Below are 21,951 nucleotides of genomic sequence, written 5' to 3'. Positions count from 1 at the left end.
TAAATTATACTCTGAGTATAATAATAAAAAAACACTACATCAATCACATCTGTATTTAAAGAATACAAAGAAAGAAAGAAAGACTAAATATATTTAGTATGCATTATGCATATATTAAAGCAATTTAAACTCAATAAATAGTAAAAATCATGTATGGTTGGGCGGCAGTCTCTGAATTTTAAACATCAATAGTATATAATTCTAACACACACAGAGTAAATGTACCTTTCTAAATTAAAAATCTGTATTACTAGAAATGTTCATTTTGTACAAAAATTACAACATAGACAAATGTCGTCCAACAGCTCAGGATATATTACAATTTTTACATTCTCCAAATCTACATTTATGTCTTTCAATACTGTGATTGTACAATATAAAATGTAGAGGCGGATTTACGTCAACTATTTTGCATCTCTAATTTTCTCAAATGCTCTGGCAACTCTTAACACCGTTGCTTCATCGAACTTCTTCCCAATAATCATCATTCCAACAGGAAGTTTTTCGGAATATCCAGCATTTATGGTCAAAGCCGGATGTCCAGTGGAATCGAATGCAGCTGTGTTCTTCAGCATATCAAACGTTAACTTAATTCGTTCTGGAAGAATAAGCATTAGAAAAATACAATAAATATCCATAAGTTTTGTTATAAAAATATCTTCCCAATGGTTTGTATAATAAAAAATACACTTATTTTTGTATACAAATAAAACTCATAAAAATACCCCGCAAAATCAAATTTCGAATTGAATTAACTGTATAATATGGAGGTAAACTAACATGTTGAGAGGTATTATAGCATTTAATTTGAAAAGGAAGTTCACATTTTATTAGAATTATTGTTGTATGAATCTTATAAAAAAACGACCAGTTTGTAGTAATAATACAGATAGTTACTCCCGTAATCGCACGTCTTAAGGTAATTCGAAACTAATCACGAAAACACCATTCTGATATACATGAAAATGTTGTTGATTTCTATAAGCTGTACACGTGTTTCAAAGAGTAACCTCTCAACAGAAGCACTGAAATCATATCTTTATCGACAAAATAATCTACCAAAAGGAAAGTTAAATCATAGACAGCCATAAACAATCAGCCAACCTCTGAATAATGACAGAAAATTACAGTAAGCGAGGTACGACTTAGAACATGTTTTGTTAACACTTACTGGCAATACTATCTTTCTCCGTAGGCAATGGGAACGCCTTTGAGGGTAATGTTGGCATTATCAGAACATCGTACTTTTCGAGTGCGTCGTCATATGCGCGGGTTAAGCTTTGAGTCAGATTTTGGGCTTTTCCATAAAATTTGTTCTGATAATGTCTGTTTATATATTCTGCGATGACGACTCCTATTTTCGTGGGAAATGACATGTCGTAAGGTCTCGCTGTCAACGCTTTGGACGTAGTATCCAACATAGAGGTCGGGTAATGACCTTTCCAGTTGACACCACACCCTTCAGGTAAATAATTGTAAATAAATATATGAATGTTATAAATATAAAGAATGTACTTCAAGTTTTATAAACGAATCTTACTCTTTTTTGAAGAGGTACGAAGACACAGGCTTTAAACTTTTTCAACTACCTACAGCCTTAAACATAAGATCAGATTAAGACCAGGCACATTCGCGAGTATTCTCTCTAAGCCTATATAAGCCTGCATGTGCATATCTTTTAGACATAACTGATGTGCAGTTGGTGGTTTCTTTAGCCGATAACGTGTCTGTTCTATTTTCAGTAGTATTTTTTTCTGGTTATTTCTGATAAATGTACCTATACCGTTTTAAGCGCAGTAGTAATATATCCTTTTGTCTTAATTGTTAACACGTGTGAAATATTCTTTTGCGAGATAGGACTTCGGCCAGACCCAAAGACTTTTTTGGCGGAATATTACATTGGCATGCACAAAGACTGACCAGAATTCAAAAACAAAAAAGTTTATATACTATTGCCACGTATCCAATACAAATCATCTATGCATAAACCCTGGGAATTACTCGATCTGCTGTAATATCCATCTGATCGATGGTACGGAACAGTATGGACCATGTCAAAAAATGCGTTCTGGTCAGTGATCATGTGGCACTTGAATGCCTTTCCTTGTTGCATGACAAACACGTAACCGTCCCTTCGGACAAAGCTTAAGAAACAATGTATTTGTTTGCACTCCGGTGATGTAATATCTATTTTGTCAAATTTATTTTGGACCCCAATGGATTACGGATCGGATTAGTGTTCAGTAATTTGGTTGACACTCTTATTTCTTTGTCGAACAACTATCAATAACTCCCGTGTGGCCTTACTTCAATTGAACTTTTTATCGAATATAGAAATTCGCACGTACTTTATTGTTCAAATCATCGAGAGAAAAAAAAACAACAAAAAAAACTATACTTTGTTGTGTAAAAGGTGCTAAAATGATAACGCATAGTTGAGTACTTAACAAATATTTATACGCTTCATACAAATGAAAAGTGAATTTGACCATACATGTACTTATCCATTAACTATTGTGCAGTTGTAATGTTTTCACACAATAATGGGGTTTAATATTTGTAATTTAAAAAAGTTTAGTAATTTATTCATAAATAATATATTTCAATACACCCAGTTAATTTTCCATGTCACAGTAGGCGAACTATTTCAAATTTTGTGAAGTAATATTGGTTTATTTACATGTATAATCTTAAAAGAAATAAAAAAAACTAAAACAACTTCTATTCTAATTGTAAAGTGATTTCTATCTGTTTAATTGAACAAGCGATTTTCCAAAGAATTATATACCGAATCCGAGATGCCATTCTTGTTACTTGCATTATCATTTAAACAGCATCAGTAATTGCGGATATTTATTTAACAAATAACAAGAACTGGAACTAGTTAAACATTCAGTTAGGTGACTTCTTTGGTATGGGATGTCACTTGAATCAATGACACCAATGGTATTGATTAGACATTGAGTTAGGTGATTGCTATGGAATGGGATGTCACTTGAATCAATGACACCAGTGGTATTGATTAGACATTGAGTAAAGTGACTTCTTTGGTGTGGGACGTCATTTGAATCAAAGGAACCAATGGAAGTAAGAAATATCGTCCGTTTGAGTGCCTTGAATACAAGTACAAGTATAAAATCTAGAAATGTAGCAAATATTTGTCATATTTCGGTGACAAGTGGCATATGAATGTTTACACTACATTCAACAAATCTGAATCATAGAATTATAGCAGTAAAGCCAACTCTATTGCTAGTATGCAAACAAATTATTTCAAATCACAAAACTGACTCAATTTTACATTATTATTAGTTGAGAGAACTCCCAACTGCACACATTAAAGCGATTGATTGATTGACTGGTCTGCTTGTTGAATAAAGAGTTCAATCGAAAAAAAATAAGTTTGACTGCTTAGAAAAAAAGTTAATAAAATTGTAGACAAAATGGGGTTCAATATAATAGTTAAATATAAAATGTCCTATAAATCACTGAAAAAAAAAGAAAAATAAACAAGCGATTTCAAACTTAATTACCATTGCCTTGAATCATGCATTTGTAAGTGCCCTCAAACGCAACAGGCGTCCATATTGCTACACCTAAAAAATAAACAACAAATCCAATAAACAAAGCGATAATAGACAAAAATTATACAAAGCTCTCAACTCAAAATATGATGAACATTCAATGTAATGAGGATAACAGCTAACATGTCTCATGTACAACGCTGAGATATTGGAACGAGCAATTATCATGGTTTCATGTGTATTTAAAATATTTCTTTACACAGGAAAAATTGCAACTTGTTTTGATTCCTAACAATTGTGATTTTAATTAAGTGCAAACATGCCTATCACAAGTACCAAAATATTAAACATATTTATTTTTTTCCAATATAAAGTAAAAAAGTGAATGAGCAACTCCAACTCCACTAAAACTGGGAGCATGTAATTTTTTATCAACTTTATCTTTTCTCTACATTAGCGTCTTTTCATGTTGATAATATATTCTTACTATCACTATGCAAGGGAATTGAAGTTTCTTCCACATCAACGCCAACAGATTTAAACCAAGACGCTGCTTCCCTCACTATCGTAACAACATCACCATCAATGCCTTCAAATCCTTCTTTTACAAGACCAATCTTCATTCCTTTAATTTCATTATCAACCTTAAACATAATACAAAGAAAGAGAGAAAAAATGAATAAAACTGCTTGGGTTTTCTTTGCTTTATATTACCTCAAATCTTCATCGTTACATTCAGTTAACAAGTAAAAACTTTTAAAAGAACAAAAATAATGCAACTTTTAACATTCTACAGAAGATTGTGAATACCGATTTTTTGTGTGTGCAAAATTCATAAATGCACATACATCGGAATCAAGTTAAGAAATCATCATAACATTTAGTTGAAGTAGTTTACAACAACACATTTATACCATTGACTTTTTGTCTTAAAATTTCTCTCATGAGTTCCATGCATTTTAGATATAAATGCTGATGTGACCGCTGATTTACCGATTATGAAAATAGCATGCAAATGCTTTTTTAATTAACACTGGTATGGTCACTCCCCAATGGAAGGGGAAGGTTTATCGCGCTGTAAAACCTAGATTTAACTCACCATTTCGTTTGGAATGCATGTATCAGGTCAGTACCATTGCGGTACCAGCTGCTCCAGTGGTGTAATATCTATTTTGACAGATTTGTTTTGGACTTGACTTGATTATGAAACGAATAAGTATTCGGTAATTTTGTTTTTACCTTTAAGCTTTATTAAATGATTTATACTGTGACACTTCAAAAGGTTTTTTTTTATACATGTAACAAAATACTTGTATACAACCTCTTTAGAATACTCTGGAATCTTGACATTCGGATACTGTCGGGGATCTCTACCTTCATCATAACCAGCTATGACCTGCAAGAATTATATATATATTTTATCAATGTTACTAGCTTGCACTTGTGTTTTTGTTAATATTTCCATAGATAGCTAATGTTTTGATTTCATTTAAGGATGTGGTATAATATTAGTTTTATTACTATGAAGAATGATAAGTTGTTGTAGGAGCTTGATTCTATTTCTCAACAGTATTATATGCTCCACATTCAGTTTTAGTTTAACTGGGAACTATAACAAAGTCATATTATATTGATACATAAAAATAAAACGATCAAAATACAAAATTAAGTATTGTTCCGTCTAAAAACCAGGTAGGGGGCGATTCATCATATCTCGAGACAATGAAACTGCTCAAATGTATTTATAACGTCCTAAAAATAACTCTTCCTGTGTTCACGTCTTTGGATCTGCTAAATATGGTGAAATATTTTTTGTCTGGTTGTAGTGTAAAATTTCTGGCCGGTAATAAAATTTTCGGACACTTTTCTTAGTAAAACTTAGTAAAACAAATTTTACGTGTTAATACCTTCAGTGGGCAACTTTCATATCCAATTTTATTTCTGAATACAGTTTTTCAATGTTTTTATGAGACCTACTGAAAGACCAAACAAAACGTATTTGGGATTAAGCCAATAATACGAAATTTTCGATAGGTAGAACTAAATGAAAATTGTTTTTAGATAGAACTGTTAACGTTTATACTATCAACAACATTTAGCATGAAAACAAAAATATAAACTTTAAACTTAGAGACAAAAAGATGACTGTCACTTTGCTCTTATTGTAAGCAACACCAAAGCCTCAGGACTTTTTTAACACTAATTGTAATGATTACATTGTTTTCTACCAACCTCGAGTAACAAGGCACAGTCTGTAACAGTTCTTGCCATAGGTCCAGTGTGGTCTAAAGTACTCTCTATACTACTGATACCAGTATACGGTACCAGTCCAAATGTTGGCTTCAGACCGACAATTCCACACCAACATGATGGGATTCTTATGGATCCACCTTGGTCTCCCCCAATGGCCAAATCAATTTTGTTTCTAGCTAACTACAATGTACAAAAGAAGTCAAGTTGTTTCCGTTGAATTGTTTGTATGCATTCATTTTACTTTATTTTTTTTGTTTCTGCAACCAACCAATGTATTCGTTCGAAGTCTACGTTTGCTCAATGGAAGGTAGTTCGATTTTGCGGTCCAGTTACGGACTGGAAGCAGTGGAGGATACAATTTTACATTAATTGTAATATTCTATTTATTATTGTCTGAACTCCATTAATTTTGGGGTAGAAATTAACAAAAATGGGAAAATATGAAAACGAGCATATTAACTATGATTTACAATATTAAAAAAATGTATAAACAACTAAAACAAATTATGAATAAGAGGATTTGCAATCGAGAAGAAGAGAAAAATAAATTTAAAAAAAAAACATTTCTTTAACTTTAATTATCGCCTACAATTTGTATATACGGACAAAACGCCCGGTGTATAGAGTCGAAACCCAGTTTTGTAACATTACTTACCAACGAGGCACTCCCAGAACTAGATCCTCCCGTCGACCTTGTAGGGTCATGAGGGTTTCTAACAGGTCCGGTTGATGAGGTCCAGCTATTTCCACTGAAGCACAGATCTTCACAAACAGACTTACCAGCAATGGTCCCTCCTTCGATATATAAATAACTAAATGTACATTTATTTTGTATATCAGCCAATGCATGAGTTTTACATAGGACTATAATTTTATTTTTATACATGATTATATAATAAAAATAGAAACAAAGTGACTACAGTGTAGTGTTTTCGTGGCATGTGAAACCATTGATTTTTTTCATTTATCCTGTCTTTCTTAAATATTTTAAAATATTTACTGATTGGCGTGTACTTTCATGTAAATATTACAATACCATGTCATCATAGAAAAATGAAATATTCTATTTGTTTAAAAATGGTCATATAGTATTCATTAGAATGTCTAGCATTGGGACATGTTTATGCCAAAGGCCATTACCACACAGCAATGCCTCCTGAAGACTCTTCAATGAAATAAAAATAGTTGGAAAGTGACATTATCTTCAATATTGTTAATGTCGTAGCTAGCGGCTGGATGCAATTATCAAAGTTTATTGCACAATTCCTGTCCCTTGGTCAGTCGATTTATGATGAAAGTGTTTGTTTTTCTATACATCAGCAAATATTATATAAAGTTTTATGAAAATCAAGCAAGTAATGTAGGATGAGTTGTAGACGACGTTTTGATGGAAAAAAACTACTACTACTAATAATAAAACATTGTTAAAGCATACCTGCATCTAGAATTCTTGTGACAATAGTAGCATCAAATTCTGGCGTATATCCCTCTAGAAGTTTAGAACCATTCATCATGGGAACCCCCGCCACAGCAACATTGTCTTTGATTCCAATACGTTTGCCTGCCAGTTTACCTGTCGGAGAACCCTTGATTTCGCATTCCCAGTACCTTTTAAACATCAGTACTAATGCATGATTTAAATAGATAGAGAATACTACAGACACTGTGAGGTCAGCCTCATATCTTGACCTACACTTAGAAATCGATGGTAAAGGAAAACTACTGACCAAACTTTACGATGATGACTATTCATTCAGAATTGTCAACTTTCCTTCCATCTGTGGCAACATCCCTTCAGCACCTGCGTATACAACTTATAGGTTATGCCATACATGTAGCTTGTCGAAACTACGCAGACATTTTGTATCGCGCTAGACTTCTAACAAATATGTTCCTGGAACAGGGTTATGTTGCTACAAGATTGAAGTCATCACTACAAAGTTTTATGGTCGTCATCATGAACTCGCGGATCGCTACGGTGTGTCCATCTGCGCCATGAAAACTGATTTGTTCAACGTGTCATAGTTTTCCTTACCTCTTTCGTCTACCCCGGACTTTTAATGAACAACTCGGCGGGTGTTTCTAGAAAAGCAGAGTACGCTTACTCTACCGGTACACCTGGTCTATGCTCCCAGTTTTTAGTGGAGTCCAAGTTGCTCATTTGCTTTTGTTACTTTGTATGTATGATTTTAGTTACTTTGTGTACTTTCTTGTGCATGTCTGTTTTACATGTCTGGTCTTTGTCCCTGGATTACATTCATTTGATTAGCGCTATAACCTTGGTTCCCTTGACTAATCTCTTATAGTTAGCGCAGTCTCAGTTGTTTTACATCTAGTACAATGAGACCAGATTTAATATGTACATGCTTAACCACTAATTATCTACATGCTGTTTCATCTTTTGACATAAAAGCAAATAAATAAGTCATACAGTAACAAAATCATAATAAAATCATGATTTATTTTAATTTCGTAGACTAACCGATTTATGATGTCTTCAATTATTACAAGAATTTTCAGAGACACACAAAGTGTCAACGAACACGTCATCTAGTTTCATTTAGTTTCCATTCTTTTATGTATTTAATCGTTGTCCCATTTTTTTAAAAATTTTTGGTAGGCTTCCACCTTTCCAAAAAGACAACTGTAACATGTGTGCATATTCATATCTGTAACGTTTCTAGGCCTACAATGTTTCATATTTTGTAACTTACATGTACGTGTTGTTATACCATCTTTATAAAATAATAAAGTAACAAAGTGTATGTAGTACGTTAAATTAAGCTTAAATATTGTCTTTCTGCAAAACTATGAGTTTTAGTACATACCAAGCATCATCAGTAGACCTTTTACCCGGAAGGCGGGGATATTTCACCGGAAGTTGAGGTTCTGGGATCTCATTTAGTCTCTGGTAGGCTCCAAGTGCTTCCTGTAGGTGTTCTGTGAAATTCGAAATTTAAATTTAAATAAGAAATTTGCAACATTGACATTGTCGATCTGCTTAAAAGAAATGATACCCGATTAGTAAAAGATACCAACATAAACAAAAGATCATATAACATGGCTACAAAATTTGCGTGTATAACTAAATACAATGAACTTTAATGTGTTTCAATTGCACATCTTCACAATGGTTTTAACAATCTTGGAAGTTTTATTTATACATATACCGGGCAAGGATTAAATTTCATAATTTTTTCCACTAGCTAAATTTAGCAAGTACTGAAAATTTACACTTGCTAAATTTATTTATTTATTTTTTTTTGTTATTTCTGGACTTTACCTTTATGATATACAGAATTCCACTAGCAAATTATGGCATGTGTAAATAATTTCTACTGGAAAAAATTAGTTTCAACTCCCATTTAGCAAGTGTTTCCCCTTAAATTCGATCACTGATTATCCATGCACTTAACAGAAAATCGTACCGTGCAAGTATTCGATTTCTTCATCAGTGGAGTTAAGACGGAGATCTGCATTTATCTGCCTTATTTCATCCAATCTTGGAGGTTTAACTACTGGATTTTTGTAAGTTCCTGAAAAAGAAGTTAAATGCACTTACACTTAGTAATCAATAAATACTACGCACGACTAAGTTCAATATGTCCATGTTTTGGGTCGCCTTTAGGTTATCTTCGCAATTTCTCGTCGCCTTACAAGTTGTGGTTAGGAGTGACGACTGTCAGGCGTGTTTATTGGTTACTTTTCTTTTCAAACAGACACGTGTTAAATTGTGAAATTTTGGCAAAATATTTATATGCATGAATATGCACATAACACCCACAAAAAAGAGCAGCAACAACAACAAACAAATAAACAACAAAACAAAACACACACACAGGACAAAAAAGACGAAAATAAGAATTAATATGAATGACAAAAATAACAAAACAAGTTGTTACAATCAATGATGTTTTATCAAAGTAACAGGACAAATCGGTTCATTTAACGTTCACTAACGTACACCACGTGACCAGGTCTTTTTTGTGGTCGAATCACGGAATTTATTTGTGAATTTATATATTGGCTGATTTGTTCATATTTTTATACGACCGCACGTTCGTATAAAAATATGAACTAATCCCCAGGCAAACAGAGATAAAGTAACTCAACGATTGCACCTGATTGACAATTTGTTAGTAAGTTCAATACACGTTTTTTTTTTTATCGAAATCATGCATGAGAAATATGTAGTTTGGCTGATGATATAAATTCACACACCCTTCAACCGTGTGATGTGTTATTCATTTGATAGGGAACACTCATATACACGTATAAAACTGGAGTGATTTATTTTAAGATATATGTATGTTTTTGTAATACAGATCTCTGCCATATTACTGTAATTGAAAACTCAATGTTCATTCCATGTGAAACAATAGTTTGTATTGGGCCTTTAAGCCATATTGTTTTGTTGACGAGTTCGTGCCAATAAAGTAGGAAGCTTTAGTATGTATTTTGCATAGTGTTGAAAAAGAAAAACGAGCTGTAAACAATCGACCTTATTACACATGTTACACATAAAACAATGTAAATTAGAAATTTATATTTTGATAATGCTATCTACAAGATATTTTTCAGAGCTTTCTAGAGAAGCTATAATTAGCATCAATAAAACATGATTTCATGTAAAACATTAATTTATAGTTGTCAGTTTTCCATTAATAAACTGGTATACACGTTAGTAGAATGTGTGTGGACACCTGAATTAAAGAACACGAAAAACATCATTTAAGCGGTCGAAGCGATAGAATTGTTGACAGTTCAAAGTGATTGGAAGGTCAAGATAAGCCCATCGACGCACACAGATTTAATAAACAGGTAAGTCTTACCTTTATTCTCAGCCATTTCGGTTGACGACTATGTGGGTGGCCTTGATATAGACTGGTAAACAAGGTGAAGCTACTTTTAAATTGATCGACTGGCCTATACAGCAGCTGTTTAGGTATGGAGCGAACTTAGGGACACTATAAATTATAAACTGCTAATATTAATAGTAAACCTGCAACCATTTAAAATAAAGAATCGGAACTGTGTTGTCCTACAGTTGGCATTAATAACTGTATACATGCACTTAAAGTTAATCTGTTGCTATTATTATCCTTGGTGAAAGCAGAGGATTATGTGTATATCTGGAACATTTCTCTCTTAATTAATACATTTTTTGTGCTTTTTCAGTGGCACCTTCGTATACTAAATAATATAGCGCGGTATTAGCCTCAAAAATAAAAAAAAAATTTATGCCTTGCCAAAACTATTTATGCTAGCCTAAAGTATTTATGTCTAGGCAAAAACAAGGTTATCCCTAGCCAAAACTATTTATGCCTAGTGTAAAGTAGTTTAGCCTAGCCTTAAGTAATTTTGCATATACTCAACAAATTTTGCTGAGCCAATCATCTGCCTTGTAAAAAAGTGTGACAGAAGCTAGGCAGCATCTCAGATCTTCATGGACTTCATATCTAATTTATAAATTTACAGTAAATGTAAATTTTATCATATGGGATATTTAATCACGTTCTGATTGGTCAATTAATACAACAGTGTATAGGCATAATTATTTTAGGCTAGGCATAAATAGATTTGGCTAGACATAACCTTATTTTTGCCTAGGCATAAATACTTTTCGGCTAGGCATAACTTAATTTTATGTTAGGCATAAATATTTTAGGCTAAGCAGAACTTTATCTTTTTGGCGCTAATACCGCGCCATAAAATACTTAATTGATAAATAACAATACTATATATAATAATATAACAATAATAATAATACTGTAGAAATTATCGAAAATAATGTTTTCAACTGCAGTTCAATTGAGATCTGGAGCATGTTAGTATCTTTCCATCCGGGTTAAGATATGGATGAGCAGGTACTAAAACTAATTACTCACCTTAATCATATATTGAGGACCATCAAAATATACATGTATACCTTCTCATTTGACTCGAAACTCTTACATATAGTACCAATTAAGTTTTCCATGTGTATTATGTATATATTTTGTTGTTTGCATGTGCTAGAAGTAGGAGAGAGTGAGCCCATCAGTCTAGTCCAACCATACCGCATCTTGTCCTAGTCTGGAATTTATCAGATCTAATTCTGAGTGTGTCAAGCGTACATGGTGTTGATTTTATATCTTTATGGTATTGTTGCGTGGTACTCATTTCTTTAAATTGGCACATCTGTCGTTTCAGGTTTCAGTATAATATAACTCAAGTTGAAAACCGGAGATTTGCCAAAGCGGATTTTTTTATATAAATTCTTCATTTGATGTTATTTCAGTAATTTGCATTTTGCAATGGAACACACAGCGGGATATGGGACTGAGATAAGAGAAAAGGAGTTCACATTAAAAGATGAAGTCGCATTCTTAAACCATGGCTCTTATGGAGTGGTTCCTAAACGAGTCAAAGAATCCCAGAAAAGGTATAGTTTCAGTGGACAATTATTGGAAAAAAAGTAAATTGCGATTACCACCCATGAAAATAATTTGAAATCAAATGGCTCGTTGACTTACGTGTAATTCGTATTTAGTTTGAGTCCCATTTTTTATTGTGGTAACTAGTTAAAATTGTTCTGGTTGGCCACGTGGACATTATGGTTATTTTATATCACATGCAGGTTCTTAATTGCTAACCCAGTTGTTTTTTATTTGAAATATAGTCAATAAGGCACATTCTTTCAAACATGATTCGATGTATTTATCAACTGCCCTTAACAGTTTTCAAATATTTATATTATTGTCTATTCTTTAAACTTTGTATTCGACCACTAATTGCATCAATAAGAAAAACGAAGTCATTTATAGTTTAACACTACATAAAATCCGACCTACATGTATTTAGTGCTACTACTCCATATCCAGTGCAGTATTATTGAGTGAATTTTATGGTGTGTTTTCTTTTACTTTATTTTGACCTTATACATAACAGTGATAGTTATGGTATTAATAAAACTAGTTTAACTTCACCACAGACATGCGCATGTCCAATATGTTAGATGTTGATCGTTATTTGATTTTTTAGTTTGATTTTGAAGAAGTGTCATCGTTCTGTTACCGTGGATTTTATCATTTTTGTTGTCGGGGCCTTCCGTACCTTAGGTATGTCGGGCCTTCCTTAGCTTAGATATGTTGGGCCTTCCTTAGCTTTGGTATGTCGAGGCCATCCTTATCTTAGATATGTCGGAGCCTTCCTTATCTTAGGTATTTGGGAGCCTTCAATAGCTTAGGTGTGTCGGGCCTTCCTTATCTTAGATATGTCGGGGCCTTCCTTATCTTGGGTATGTCGGGGTCTTCCTAAGCTGAGGTATGTCGGGGCCTTCCTTAGCTTAGGTATGTCGGGGCCTTCCTTAACTTACAGTTCTCACTTGTTGAAGACATTTTGGTGATAAAGGAAGTAAATTGTATTTACTATTTTGTATTGAGGTTATTCGTTGGTGCATTTGTTGCATTTCGCCGTATCCGTTTCTTTTTTCAACTATAAATTTTATTTAATTAAAAACTAGGGTGCATTAGGTTTTATATAGGAGATAAACTGATTTGACTACTAATTTACCAAAGTTTGTCTTTTGTGTATATTACACAAACCTACACAGGAACTCGTATGGCCACGATGAAAGCGGGGAAATGGGGAGGCGTGGGGGGGGGGGACCTGGTTTTAAATATAACCACCATGGCATTTTAAAAGACCACTACCAAGTCCGGAACATAGTAGTTGTATTCATTTTCATGTTAATTCTTGACTTTGCCAGTTCATGTATCTTTATATATATATATTTTGGTATTTTATTTTCCATTTCAGTATATTAGATGAGATTGACAGCAATCCTGATTTATGGTTCCGTTTAAACAAAAATATTAAGCTTAAACAGGCCAGAGAATGTATAGCTGAGTTTATCAACGCCGATCCCGAAGATGTAGTTTTCGTACAAAATGCAACTACAGGTACATGTACTTTTGAATAAATTATACATATTCTTCATGGGAATGTAAAATAAATATTTATCTTTTGTATATTCTACATACAGTCTTTTAAAAGTAGTTTGCACAAACTTTAAGAATTGTTATTAAAAATGTTTTTTTTTTTAAACCGAGTTGTGAGAGCATTTTGCGGATAAAAAAACATTCGTGTTAATTAAATAAGACAACAACCATTTGGTTCACTGGGAGTAGGGGGAGGGGCTTTGTATTTTTTTTCTGACACAATTTTTTTTCCCTTGAGCAAAGATAACTTGTTTTTTTTCCTTGGCCAGTCAAAAACAAATAATTTTTTTCATCATCTATTGAAAACAATATTTTTTGTCATCTCACTACCGTATAGCACTTTTTACATAGACAGCATGATTTATTTTTTGTTTTGCTTTTTAAAAGAAGCATTCTTTCTCTCTCCAGTAATTAGTCAAATTATTTATTTCCACATTTTCCAGAAACAATTTATTTAAAAAAAAAAATCCATAGCCCCCCCCCCCCCCCCCATCCCCTAGAAAATCAAGTGGTTGCTGCTTAAAGAAGGATTTCCGAACGACACTGCTGTACCAACTAGATATATGACACACCAAAGCACTTTAAGCTTTACATGACGCTAATACTTGTTAGGTGGACACATTTTGTTTGATATAAAGACTAGTGCTATCAACTGTCAAAAGTCAGTAACCGAAAAGAAAAATCGGAAGCAGAAGAAAACGATTTTCACTGAGACTGTTGCAGTGTAGATGATTTACACGATTTTCACAAAGATTGTTGCAATGTAGATGATTTACACGATTTTCACTGAGATTGTTGCAATGTAGATGATTTACATGTAGTTATAATTAACTTTTTTTATAATTAAAATTATTAAGTTATAATTAATCGATCAATGGTAAATGAACATTTTTGATATATGTAGCTACATTATCGATTGTGTAATGTGTATACGGGAACTCGTTCGTTGTATACATGAAAATATTTGGATGTTTGTGTCGTATTTTGTATTTGAACGATTTTTAAATACCGTTTTGTCAAATTAAACATGCCTTTCTTTCGGGGCTAGTTTAATTTTGTATTCAGGAAAGAGGACTTATGATTATCCTCTTGTGAATTTAGTTTTCTCCATAATATTGTTGCAGGGCTTATTGGATATTACTTATAAAAAGGTTCATGCCGTTCTTGTTTTTTTATGTAAAAATATATTGAAGGTGTCAACACAGTTCTGAAATCCATCAAATTTAACCAAGACGACACGATTTTATACACTGACAATACATACAATGCTGTGAAGAACACTTGTAACAGATCGGCTGAAATCTCCTATGTTGCAGGTAAGGAACGTTATATTAGAAAAAAACTCTTTACCCATAGCAGAACAAGAATATAAGAATGATGTTGGAAGAATTCAGTTAGGATATAAGATATAGGGTTACCACAGTCACGTCGAAATGAGACATAGCCCAAGGAAGCGACTAACGTTAACCACAACAAAACACAGACAATCAGAAGTAAATAAGCAACTTTTGACTCAGCAAAAGACTTGGAGCATACACCATGTGCACCGATAGGGTAAACAACCTCCACATTCCTATAAAAAAAATATAGTTCAATCCACTGAGTAGCTCATGTTTTAGCCGATGAATATCAGAGGTCCTATAAAGTGGACACTCTTTATCGGAAGAAATGGAGAATATTTCAGAATTTTCGAAGTAACAAAATTCTGTTTCGAAGACTTATCATCTTAACGCCATACAAAAGCCGTTGTAAAATCAGGAGTATGTGCGTTGATAGATAAAAGCTAGGAAAGCAGAAGCAGATATTTTACTGTTCACAAGGAAAATTGAATGAATAGTATCACCCTGTAATCGTCGTTGACGTTGATCGTTGGCATCCGTTAACTCTAGTTTTTTTACGATTACTTGAGTAAAAGTATCCGACCTTTTTTTAAGAAAAAAATCAACAAATAACAGGGACAAGGCGACTGGTCCTATACATGTACTTTTTGGAATTTTTTGCTCCACCTCTTTTGAAAATATTTTCGGGGCTAAAAGGGGGAGAGTGTGTGTTATCATTGGAATTGATTCATATTTCTAGTTGATCCGATTTTGCGTTCCATTATTCTGTTTTAAAAGTTTTTGTACTGGGTAGACCTATGTTTAACCGTTTTGGTGTTAAATGGGTACGAAATTTGACAACGGCAAAAATATTTTACTTTTATAGCTATGGTCCGTTTGGGATTTCTGTTTTTGTTTTTGATTCGAATTCCGATTCGACAACCAGATTTCAGATATCTCTTTAAGTTTTCGAGTTACAATGGGTCAAAGGGGCCACGTCACAAATCATCTTTTTAAATTTTTTTTTGGTCCGATTTTGAAATATATTATTATTCCCCCACTTGTAACGTTGGAGTATATAGTGATAGGACTGTCCGTCATTCCTTACGTTACACACAGGGACTTATCGTTTTTCCGTCAGTCCTTCTACATTAAATAGAATTTACTGAAACTTTTACTAAATCTTTATTACATATTTCCATTATACACCACCTATTTCAGATTTTGATCCAAATCAGTATGAGGTCAAATTGGGGAGTGGGTGTATCAAGTTAGTTAGCATTGCTCACAGTTTTTTCTAGGTGTTTATTGTATTCTTTATGAAAATAACTGCCTGCATTTTTCATTCAGATTTTATATATCTCTTATGGTTTTCAGGTTATAATGGGCTACACCCACATTTTTGACCCACTTTTGATTTTTTTTTACTTTTTATATAAATCTTTGCCTGTGTTTATCTATCAAATTTACATCACTTATAATTTTTAGTTACAGGGATCGAAGGTCTTTGATAAGCATCCTTAAGGCAAAACTTTTCACCTTTAATTGAATTTCAAATTTTGTGCTATTACATCGTGTCCAAGCAAGTTATGATATCCTTAATAACCTTAAGTTCCTATGCTTAAGTGTGTCTACAACTAAAATTGCATTCACACTTGCCCCAAGTAAACAAAGGTCAACATGATGCGGTCATATCATGCTGCGCTCCGTGAATCGCTTCATGTACAAATCAGTGGTGTCGTCCTGAAGTTATGTTTCAGTCATATGTGATTATTGCTGAGAAAAGGGCGTGCATTAACATTTTCTGTCAAGTAGAAATTGAAGACAAAATAAATGAACTTGACCTAATGCCTTTCTTTCTTCTGAACAGGAGCTGCCATGAACACAAAATATAAAACCGTTTGTAGAGTAATACTGTATAAGCCATCAGAAAATGGTGGTTATTCTGAAACTCTGTAAGAAGTGATGAACGTGTTAAGTAGTGAATTTGGGAGATTCTTTTGTACATTGCTGTTTGTTTTTTTATTGATTTTTATTAAGGAATCAGGCACACTGGTGTTTTGAATTCTTTATTAACAAATTTGTGGAAGGTACACGCACATCCTGTTCATAAAGCTACAAATCTGTATAAAAATGTAACTTATGTTTCTCTGACGGTGAATACAGTAACTTGTTCATGTCGTATAGAAAGGTATGATAGGTGGGAATACTCTGTATTATAGTTAGATAAGAAAATATTGTGTTATTAGATTTGTGTTTGCATTTTGATTATTCAATTATTTACTTCATATATGCAGTTTAGGGTCCATGTGTGGCAATTTCGGGGGTTGAACCCCCTTTTTGTTAATTTTTTGGGGTTAAATTTCGAGCATTTTCATGGGTACAAATTGCTTAATCAAGCCCGGAACCCACTTTTTACAACTTCTCTCTATCTCTAACTGGTGACATGTATATCCAAGAATCGTCGTATTGAGTCAATAATTATAGCTGTATGGACAGATATACAAAGTTAACGTTGTTCATGAATGAGTATTTATTCTGCAACTAAGCTTTCTACTACATGTATACAAATAAAAGGTGTCGAATAACGCAAACTGCATTATATCGCAAACTGGATAATATCGTCGCCTGGTTACCTTTTCAGTTTTGAGCAACGCCTACCGACGCGCTCAAAAGATTGCTGAAAAAAATACTTTAGATAGATTTTGCATGATTTATTTAGAAAATATGGTTGCAGTATAATATCAATACATGAACATTGCCGAAAATTAATATCCATATATTTATTTGTACTCAATTCGAAATAGTCATATTAGCTCGGGGAATCCTCGCGATCTGACTGTTTTTAAAGCTCTCCAAATAAATTTTACATTTTCCGGCCATATACATGTATTGTATAAACATGTACTTCCAATGATAATGAGAAATGATTTATAATTCAATATCATTATACTGCGACGTTAAGTATGTCTTAAATGACATAACTTCATTTACTCTATGATTGCAGGAGTGTGTGCTGACTTTGTCACAATTGAATTCCCTGTCAAATCTGAGGATGACGTAGTCCGAATGTACAAGGACTATTTTAGGAAAAATAAAACCGTGAAAATTGCTGTAATAGGTAAGACCTTCTCATCTAAATCTGTAAGTTTCCAAATTAAGAAAAAAATCCCGTTCAATTAATGTCTTTAAGGGTGTAATATGTGAGACACTACAACGGTTAAGTACCATTGGAAAAAAAATACTCAACAGAACTTGCATAATTTGCAGTGTTTATAGAATATAATCAAACAGTAAAGGTTGAAATGTGAATCAGAATCTAGATTGCGGAATATAATACAGCATATAGCATCTCCTGTTTTATTTGCTTTGTTGTGTCATTAATATTGCCTTTATATATGTTTATCTTTAGATCATATATCTAGCCAATCAGCCATCATGTGGCCTATAGAGAGGTTAATAAAACTCTGCAGGGACTATGGCGTTTTGTCCCTTATCGACGGCGCCCATGCGCCCGGACAAATTCCGCTAAACATGAAAGAACTGAATCCTGATTTTTATACAGGTAAGTCCCCCAAATTGTTTGATGCATGTATTTGAGTTTTACTTATTTCAGATTGAACTGAAATTTGAAAAGATTTGAAAAGGTTAACAGCAAGTGGTTGTATAAATGTGGTATAATTAAGATAGGCTAAAATAGAAGGCTTCCAATTTAATACAGATTAGACAAAGTTTTATCTTTATGTCCCTTGGTACTAAAATTTTTCTATTCTAAATAAAACATTTCACAGGAAACCTACACAAATGGTTATTCTGTCCTCGTGGTTGTGCAATACTATATGTTAATAAGAAACATCAGGAATGGGTAAAACCGCTAGTTACCAGTCATGGACACTGGACAACGTTTCAGAATGACTTCTTAAATCAAGGAACTCGGGATGACAGCTCCTATTGCGTTGTTCCCGAGGCTATCCAGTTCTATAAAGATATTGGTGGCTACGTAAGTGTTATTAAAAACGTTCCGTTTTGTTACCCGCGACAACCGACTTTCACTAGTTATATTTTCGGTTCGCCAGGTTCTGCGCCTGCAACAACCATACATTTGGTACAAATCAATAATAGAAAACAAATCAGTGGTTATACTTGTAAATATGGTTTTTATGTAAAATGTAAGCAGTGCACCCGTTTCTTGTCATTAGTTCTTCTTAAATTCTGTTTACTTATTTACATGTCCATAGTTAGAATTCCTCGTGTAATCATATGTCTAACCTTTTTATTTCTTTAATACCTTTAATATTAAAAAAATATATATTTTTCACGTACAAAGGAACATCGGGAAGAACTTAGAAAACATTACCAGACCTTGATGATGATAGACAAAAACGAACCATTTGGGTTGCCACTGAAATGGTGAAATGTCGAGCCGTTTAAAGATGTGTGTATTATTTATTCACAAGATAGGTATTAAGCACGGAACACTTGTGCGAGTGTAAAATATATAAATCTCAGACACAGGAGGGTAGCTTTTACATGTAATGACTCTTCGCTCGATATGGCATGATCTCTTATCAGCAGTCAGGTATATACAGTATCATACAATGTAGTATAAAACTTTCATATCACAAAATAATTTTCGAGAATATTACGTCTTCTTTACTTTTAGGAAACGATACATTGTTTTATTGACAAAATGTTGACGAAAGCATCTGAAATGATGACGGCCAAATGGAACACAGAATTGCTACCTATTCCGAAATCAATGGAAGCACCTTTCATGAAAATGATTTTGTTGCCGCGTGAAATCGGAAAATCTGTTCATAGTCAAGTAAGTTGTGATGTTTAAAGGTTATATCCGCAACAACGTCTCCACTTTATAATTTAAGGAAAAAAGCCCCTGGAAGAATATTATAATAGATAACGAAATTACTATGTAAACCAATATGATATTTTTGTTTCCAAGTTGCTGGATTTAAGCAAAATTTATACATGTGCATGTTTGTCTAAAGGTCCTTAGCTTGTGAGATAATTGATTCAGTTCAACATTTCTTTTTGTTCTTGTTTAATTGTGCAAATTCTGAAAAAAAGTGGTTTTTTTTTCTTTAGGATGATGGCGACAGACTTTCAGAGGAAATTATTGTTAAACAGAATATTGTGCCCGTTGTTACATTTATAAATGGCAAAGCATACAATAGAATTAGTGGTAATGTCTACAATACGGACCAAGACTATGTTAAAATGGCCGACTACATTCTGTCTGAACTTAACAGTCATTGTATGCAAAAATAGGAATATTCTTTAGATTGTGTCTTATTGGCACCCAATAAAAATCTGGAGCTACTACTTTTCTGTCTGGGTGTCTGTCCAATCGGAACTCCTCAGCTTTCTAGTTAGGCAAAAAAAAAAGCTCGGAAGCACTTGGCGAAAGAATCTGTCCAGAATTCTGACCGATCAGGTTGAAATTTTTACCATTTCACCATTACTTTTTTTCCTAGCTCTTCTCTTCGCACAAAAGTCCTTGACAGAGTTGTTGTTCTTTGTTTCTAGTGATATCTAACCCAAATTTTTAGTGCAACTTTGTGTGTATAACAACTTGGAGTCTTGTATGGCTACAATTCCGGCATTTTTAAAAAAATTTCTACATCCGAGGGTATTTTTAGTGTACATGTAGGGAAAATGGCCGAGTAGTCCTGATTGGGTGCCTGTCATGCCTCCTGTATTCATGAAGATGATGTCACATCATTATAAATTATAATCTCAAAATACACAAGTAAGAAAGTATGTTAATAGCTGTATGGATGTGCATAATCTGTGTAGTATACACTCTTACATAATTATTTGTATATGGCTTCAGATATACATGTATCTCAGAACCTTGACCAGAACTCGAGAAACATAATGCCGTGCGTTTGTATAAATAATGTATACAATTAGAAAGATAGCTGTGTAATTATTTTCGTGTGACTTAAAATGTTTCGAACCGACTGAATAAATACAAACAAACTACTGTAACACTATGTCACACCTCTGAATTCCAAACATCGCCTGACGTTCGAAAATAATTGTGAACGTTACAGACAGCGACAAAAAAATCCTTTCTGTTTTGCATTTAGTTTATTGACAAGACAAATATATATTGATTATGATTTGCTAAGATATAACATTGCATAAATTTTATTTCTTTCGTAATACTAAGTTCAGTCATCATTAATGGTAAACTAAATACTAAAATGTACGACAAAAAGAAAGCTCTATACTTAGCCAGTAAGTTGGCTTAACAGTTGAATGGGCTAATTCGTAAGAGATATAGTTATGATATTATTGTCAAATCGTTGGGTCTTTACATAGAAACTGACAATATTTAATAGCAGTTTAAGGCATGACATGGGTCGTGTCCTTCTTGTATGACTTAAGATGTACCGTGGTTCTCAACCATCATGGGAAGAATTGGGATTGATTTTACATACGGTGGGGACATAACTTTTTGTAGGTTTAAAATGGTCTGGAGCTGTTAAGTGCTGGGAATTCTTTCTTTGTGTATTTTTGTAACGTAAAATAGGTTCTTTATTTCTGCTTTACATATGTAACAATAATGGCGTGTTTATTTGTGTAATATTTTTTATCCCACTGACGCCAGATTTAAAAAAGGAGGAGGGTTGTGATTACGCCAAAGTACTTTAACCCACCGCATTGTTTTGCGCCTATCCCAAGTCAGGAATTTCTGGCCTCTGTATGCATTGTTTTGTTTAACTTTCAGTTTACCTTTATGTTGCTAGAGTGTTTAGGTGCATGCAACTATTTCGCGGTACCTCTATGAAATAATGTTTTGAGGGCAGCTGCAGCATGTACTGTGGTGTGAAGTTTTCCGCGTCGTTC

General features: G+C 33.4%; 2 protein-coding genes across 6 annotated transcripts; one reads left to right on the top strand and one right to left on the bottom strand.

Annotated features, from left to right (window-relative positions):
• Positions 1–39: 39 nt before the first annotated feature.
• LOC148611113 (uncharacterized) lies at positions 40–10,744 on the bottom strand. The gene is made up of 11 exons (XM_088591265.1): positions 10,610–10,744; positions 9,206–9,313; positions 8,606–8,717; positions 7,213–7,385; positions 6,433–6,572; positions 5,757–5,957; positions 4,846–4,920; positions 4,012–4,168; positions 3,534–3,596; positions 1,172–1,459; positions 40–598 (listed from the first exon to the last, which is right to left on the bottom strand). Exons 1-11 carry the CDS (start codon positions 10,623–10,625, stop codon positions 405–407), a joined length of 1,527 nt encoding a protein of 508 aa, XP_088447391.1. The 5' UTR covers positions 10,626–10,744; the 3' UTR covers positions 40–404.
• On the top strand, positions 9,758–20,420 carry LOC148611112 (uncharacterized). 5 transcript variants are annotated; one of them, XM_088591269.1, is made up of 10 exons: positions 9,758–9,912; positions 10,466–10,598; positions 12,058–12,201; positions 13,578–13,720; positions 14,953–15,075; positions 18,086–18,199; positions 18,491–18,643; positions 18,870–19,078; positions 19,742–19,903; positions 20,182–20,420. In XM_088591269.1, exons 3-10 carry the CDS (start codon positions 12,074–12,076, stop codon positions 20,362–20,364), a joined length of 1,215 nt encoding a protein of 404 aa, XP_088447395.1. In that variant the 5' UTR covers positions 9,758–9,912; positions 10,466–10,598; positions 12,058–12,073; the 3' UTR covers positions 20,365–20,420. The 5 variants fall into 5 exon arrangements, with proteins under 5 accessions (XP_088447395.1, XP_088447392.1, XP_088447394.1 ...); XM_088591266.1 differs by having other exon boundaries at positions 9,758–9,916; positions 10,463–10,598; XM_088591268.1 differs by having other exon boundaries at positions 9,759–9,916.
• The last annotated feature ends 1,531 nt before the right edge of the window (positions 20,421–21,951 follow it).

The sequence above is a fragment of the Perna viridis genome, chromosome 7 (assembly GCF_037379345.1).
Source record: "Perna viridis isolate PV_CMFRI_1.1 ecotype Kerala chromosome 7, ASM3737934v1, whole genome shotgun sequence".
Classification (NCBI taxonomy): Eukaryota; Metazoa; Mollusca; class Bivalvia; order Mytilida; family Mytilidae; genus Perna; species Perna viridis.
This window is presented reverse-complemented; position numbering and strand designations above follow the sequence as displayed.

Bases quoted from the DNA above. Each gene is read 5' to 3' on its own strand.
- LOC148611113 (XM_088591265.1), bottom strand. The intron at 8,718-9,205 runs GTACGATTTTCT...CGAATTTCACAG, and splicing joins AGAAATCGAATACTTGCACG to AACACCTACAGGAAGCACTT. The intron at 599-1,171 runs GTAAGTGTTAAC...TTATTCTTCCAG, and splicing joins GGAGAAAGATAGTATTGCCA to AACGAATTAAGTTAACGTTT.
- LOC148611112 (XM_088591269.1), top strand. From the start codon at position 12,074: ATGGAACACACAGCGGGATATGGGACTGAGATAAGAGAAAAGGAGTTC. The intron at 12,202-13,577 runs GTATAGTTTCAG...TTTCCATTTCAG, and splicing joins GTCAAAGAATCCCAGAAAAG to TATATTAGATGAGATTGACA. The intron at 18,644-18,869 runs GTAAGTCCCCCA...AACATTTCACAG, and splicing joins GAATCCTGATTTTTATACAG to GAAACCTACACAAATGGTTA.